Source organism: Chiroxiphia lanceolata, chromosome 3, assembly GCF_009829145.1.
Source record: "Chiroxiphia lanceolata isolate bChiLan1 chromosome 3, bChiLan1.pri, whole genome shotgun sequence".
NCBI classification, from domain to species: Eukaryota; Metazoa; Chordata; class Aves; order Passeriformes; family Pipridae; genus Chiroxiphia; species Chiroxiphia lanceolata.
Window position 1 is genome coordinate 111,170,454 of NC_045639.1, and position 6,000 is coordinate 111,176,453.

At 44.6% G+C, this 6,000-nt stretch overlaps 1 protein-coding gene across 1 annotated transcript; it reads left to right on the forward strand.

Annotated features, from left to right (window-relative positions):
• Window positions 1-4,367: 4,367 nt before the first annotated feature.
• LOC116785061 (taste receptor type 2 member 41-like) lies at window positions 4,368-5,315 on the forward strand. The gene has a single exon (XM_032684235.1). The coding sequence runs from the start codon at window positions 4,368-4,370 to the stop codon at window positions 5,313-5,315; it is 948 nt and encodes a 315-aa protein (XP_032540126.1).
• The last annotated feature ends 685 nt before the right edge of the window (window positions 5,316-6,000 follow it).

A 6,000-nucleotide genomic window follows, 5' to 3' on the forward strand; every position in this document is an offset into this window, starting at 1 on the left:
CCCTCCAGCTCTCTCAGCTGTTGCTCATCACATTTGTGCTCCAGACCCTTCCCCATCTCCACTGCCCTTCTCTGGACTCACTCCAGTATCTCAGTGTTTTTCTTGTCATGAAGTGCCCGAAACTGAACCCAGGATTTGAGCTGAGGCCTCACCAGTGCCCAGCACAGGGGGACGGTCAATGCCCTGGTCCTGCTACCACACTATTGCTGGCACAGGCCACGTGCCATTGGCCTTCTTGGCCACCTGGGCACACGCTGCCTCATGTTCAGCCTCTGCCAACCAGCACCCCCAGGGCCTTTTGCAACAGGGAGCTTTCCAACCTCTCGGCCCCAGCCTGGAGTGCTGCAGGGGGTTCTTGGGACACAACTGCAGGACCCTGCATTTGGCCTTGTCAAACATCACGCTTCATTGTCCTCAGTCAATTGATCCTGCCTCTCCACATCCCTTTTGCTCAGCCTTCCTACCCTCCCACACACCAACAGTCCCAAACTACTTGGTGTCGTCTGACTAAGGGTGAACTCGATCCCCTCCTTCAGATCATTGATAAAGATGTTAAACAGAGTTGGCCCCAAAACTGAGCAATGGGAAACACCACTGCTGATTGGCCACCAGCTGGATGCATCTCCATTCACCACCACTCTGGGCCCAACCATCCAGACAGTTTCTTATCCACTGAACAGGGCACCTCTCCAAGGTACAACACACCAGAGGAGAGAGCACAGAATGGACTAAGTCAGGAAAAGAAAATTCTCATTGCCCTTGGGTGGATCTCATCTGGCATCATAGACTTGGGAGTGTGTAGCTGGCACAGCAGCTGCCCCCTGGTTTATGGGGACTTCCTTCTGCTCCTTGTCTCTGTCTTCCAGCTCAGGGTGTTCAGTACCCTGAGGACAACTGCTCTGACTGTTGTTAAAGACTGAGGCAAAGAAGGCATTAAGTACCTCAGCCTTCTTCTCATCCTTTCTGGTAATGTTTCCCCTCACATCCAAGAAAGGATGCAGATTCCCCTGGGCCCTCCTTTGCTTGCTGGTGGACTTGTAAAAACAATTCCTGTAAGTCCTTATGGCAATAACCAAATTAAGTTTGTGATGAATTTTTCCCTTTTTCTGCATATGCTTAAACCTAACCCTGGGAAAAAAGATCCAGCTTTCCTTTCAGTGCCTCCTCACTTTGTGGCTCTGCACTTAATCTGCAGGCATTACCATGAGGAAAAATTAAATGGATTTCAATGCCTGTGAAGGATTAAAAGGAATTCCAGTTACAGCAGCTCAGATAAAATTTGTAGCTCCTGGACTCTTGGATAAAAGAGCACAGTGACTCCCTTGACTGTGCTCTGCTGAGAGCACACCCTGCTCACCAAAAGCATCGCTGGTGGGCAGGGGACAGAAGAACCCAGACCCTAAATCCTCACAGGGATCAAACAGGGGTCACCCACAAAATCACAACTGTCCTCTGAACAAAGACATCTCTGCTCTTTGTGCCACCCAACACAGCCCTCCTGAACCAACATGCAAATCCTGCACACTGACACTGACACCAGGTAAGGGGATACCCAGCACATTTACATCCCTGCACCTGCCCTGCTCTCAAGACGAGCGGCACCAAAATCCCCCCCACCAGCAGCTCTATAAAGCTCCTCTTTCCACACCTGACACTCAGGCAACAGCAGACGCTGACCTGTGTTTGGCATTGGTGCAACAGCCCCCTTGTCCAGCACAGCACTGCTCCCAGCTCCCAGGATGGAAGCTTATAACTCTCCAGAGCAATTCCATGTCACTTCATACGCTGCCACAGCTGTGGCCATTGTCACCCTTGAGACGTTTGCTGGCCTGTGGATAAACGCTTTCATTGTTTCTGTGATTTGCATGGTCTGGGTCAGAAAGAAAACCTTGAACTCTAATGAGAAGATCTTGCTGTTACTGGGAGGCTTGCTCCCAGAAGGTTTTGGGTTTTGTGCTTCTCATGACTGTATTCATTTCTCTCAATAATTTATCCCAATTACCTTTGTGTTCACCCCATATTTCCACAAGTTGTATCTACTCAAAAGTTTTGTGATTATTTCAACTTGTGGGTTTCTGCCAGTTTTCTTTGGTTTGTGCCTTTTATTGCATAAAAATTGCTAATTTCTCTTAGCAAGCTCTGAGAACATGACACCCAGCACAGCATCATTGCCCTGTGCACCAGCCCCACTCAGCTGCACCTGCAGGGGACACATTATCCACCAGCACAGCCACAGTGCACAGCCCACATGGAGAGATGCACTGATGTGCCCAGCCTGGGGAAGCTGACCCAGAAGAGATGTCACAAGTCAATGGGAGGGGCTGCCCAGTGCTGGCAGAGTATGGAGAACTGCTTTGGATCACATTCCAAGTTTTCGGGATTGAGAAGTGAAACAGTTAAAAATGCTTTTGCCGTGCAAGAGTGTTGATGAGCAGAGGGACAGCTCGGGAGTGACATTAATAAAACAAAACTCAATAGTAAATGAAATAAAAGCCATCTGGAGAGCTGGAGAAAGTCAGCCTCTACCTAAGGCAACTAATATAGGGTTACATTTCAGGCTGGAAGGGATGTTAAATTTCCTCTAATTCCAAACCCCCTGCCACAGTGGGATAGAAGGGTCAGGAAATTTCCCTCCATAGCAGTCATTTGTCTGATCATTCCACTCCAGCTCTTAACGACATCAACAGGCTTCTGTTAACAGCATAAGCACAGTCTACAGTCTTGCTGACATTGGTTTAGATCAGCAGCAAATATCAGTAAGAAAACATTGCTTTGATAAGGGTTGTTCAGTTCATCTTCAGACCCTCTGCTATTGAAATAACTGATATTCTCCTCACAAATATATATGCAGAGAGGAAGAAGAAAACAAAAACAACAACAAAAAAAGTCAGAAACACCCATACCTTAAATCTACACCATGTTTTCTGTTCTGTTGGCAAACCCAGAGAAAATTCACACTAGAGCATAAAGCACAGAACAGGCCATGAGAGGAAATGAAAAATCTCAAGGCAATGTTCAGCCTTCCAACAACATCATCAGCTCTCAAAAGAAACAGTATTTTTGCATGACTGCATTCAAAACAAGTCGTGATACTGGCATTTTCTAGGCAATATGAAATAAAGGAAAATGAAGTTCTCACCAGAACTTTATGAAAAATCCATGGATTGTCTGAATGTATCTCAATGCAATGTGTGGCAGGTACCATGTTTTGTTGTTGACGTGAACACCAGGCCTTATGTAAAAATATTTCCATGTGTCAGTGCTGTAGTGAGAGCCTTCACAAAAACATGCAAATAGAAACATGTGATAGGAGTATTGACATGACACAGTGACATGACATTTATGTCCCTAAGATAAAAGGGCATCATCATTCTGAAGAGACAAAATGCTGGGGGTTTATTTCTTGTAGCCATAGAGCGATTTCTTATGACTTCATTTTTTCGTGGTTACACCACAGCATCAGCTGAGGCCTCACTGGCACCTGTGGTCCTGATGTGCTAGGTCCTGTAGTAACCCAGAGTCTAAGAGCACTCCATGCCATACAGAGCTCCATAAAGCTTGCCTATTAGAAACCCAACAGCTTTCAGAACTTAAATTAATTTGGAAGCTTGACAGGATTTCAGGGTGCAGGGAGCCCAGCATGGTCCCATCCCTAAAACTCTTCCCATTGCCAACACATGAGATTTGAATACTGACACAGAGACTCGTGCTGACATTTATCCTTTTCCTGCAAATTCTTCAACTTAATCCTGAAAAAGAAAGTCCTGCTTTTCATTCAATGCCCTCCCACATCCCCTATGTGCCTCTTCACTAAACATTAAGGCATTAAGAGTGGGGAAACTAACAGGGATTTCAGTGTCTGTGGAGGATCAAAAGGAACTCCTGTTATCCAGCATCTTAGTTGAACTTGAGAGCTCCTGGACTCTCAGATGGAAGAGCACAGTGATTCCCCTGATGTGCTTTGCTGAGAGAACACCTTGCTCACCAAGAGCATCACTGGTGGCCAAGGGACAGAAGAATTCAGATCCTAAATCCTCACAGGGATCAAACGTGTCACCCACAAAATCACAACACTGTCCTCTGCACAAAAACATCTCCACTCTTTGTGCCACCCAACACAGCCCTCCTGAACCAACATGCAAATCCTGCACACTGACACTGACACCAGGTAAGGGGATACCCAGCACATTTACATCCCTGCACCTGCCCTGCTCTCAAGAGGAGTGGCACCAAAATCCCCCCCACCAGCAGCTCTATAAAGCTCCTCTTTCCACACCTGACACTCAGGCAACAGCAGACACTGACCTGTGTTTGGCATTGGTGCAACAGCCCCCTTGTCCAGCACAGCACTGCTCCCAGCTCCCAGGATGGAAGCTTGTCACTCTCCAGAGCAATTCAATGTCACTTCATACGCTGCCACATCTGTGGCCATTGTCATCCTTGAGGCATTTACTGGCATGTGGATAAATGCTTTCATTGTTTCTGTGATTTGCTTGTCCTGGATCAAAAGGAAAACCTTGAACCCTAATGAGAAGATCTTACTGGTTTTGGGATCCTCCAGGTTTTGGTTTCTGTGTTTTACATGGTTATATTACTTTCTTTCAACAATGTATCGAAATTACCAATTTGTTCACCCCATATTTCAACTACTTGCAGTTGCTCGTAGATTTTTTAATTGTTCCGAAGTTTCTGTGTCAGCCTGTCTTTGTGTCTTTTATTGTATAAAAATTGCCAATTTCAGGAACAGCTTCTTCATCTACCTGAAAGTAAAAATTGACAGGATGGTGCCCTGGTTCTTGTTGGGGTCAGTGCTTTTCTCCCTGGTTATTGGAATCCTTCTCTTTGAAATCATTGATAAACCTCAATGTAACAATTCCACTGGTCTAGAAAATTTGTGGAAAGTGAAAATCAAGACAGATGAACAATTTCTTCCTATTTATTTTATCACTGGCTTTGGATATGCTGCTTCATTCATGGCAGTCATCCTTTCTGTCCTTCTCCTTCTCTTTTCCCTCTGGAGACACAAATGCAACATGCAGACAAACTCCATGAAGGACCTCAGCATGGATGCCCACATCAAAGCCATGAAATCTATTCTCTCCTTCTTCGTAATGTACAACATCAACATTATATCTTTGATTGTGACAATAATTTATTCAGTGGAGGGGAAAAGTGTCATGATGTTTCTTATTTATGTATTTCAGTATGCTTTTCCAGGTGTTCATTCCCTTATTCTGATTTTCAGCAACCCCAAGTTGAAAAACACACTGCTAAGGATTCTGCCTTGTGTGAAGTGCAAGGTTTGCATGAGGTAAGAACTGTAGGAAAAGCTGCAGCCCATGCAAATTGTTGACCTTTCACTATAGAGAACAAGTCAATTAATATCTAATACATCTCTCCTGGCAGCATACATGGTACAGATGTTTACTCTTCCCCATCTAAGTTAAGAAAACTGCATTCAGATATTTTGACCTAGATTATTGTGACTTAATTATTATTATCATCATTGAGTTTAGATAATTTTTTAGCTGAATTATTGTCAATAACAACTTCATTTAGACCTGGTACATGGGCTGGATGCAAAAGGGCAGTAAGAACACTGCAAACCTGCCACAAGTGCTTCCTCATCTGCTGATAAAACTATTATTAGTAATATTGTTTAGTTTAGATAATTTTTTGAGCTCAATTATTAACATTGACAACTTCATTTAGTTCTTGTATATGGGCTGGTTGCAAAAGGGCAATAACAATAATGTAAACCTGCTGCAAATATTTTGGTATTCACTGATTGAAATGACTGAACTAAACAACAGATTTATCTCTGTTTTAGTTTACATTTCCTTCTGCTGTGGCCCTGTCCTAGTGTAATATGATGAGCTGTATCACTGTCTATCCATGGTTGATAACTGATGTGTGAACATGTTGATCCCCATCACTCTGCACAGGTGGTCACTGACACACAGTGATGCAGGAATGGCCGTGGGGGGCACAGGTGGGTGC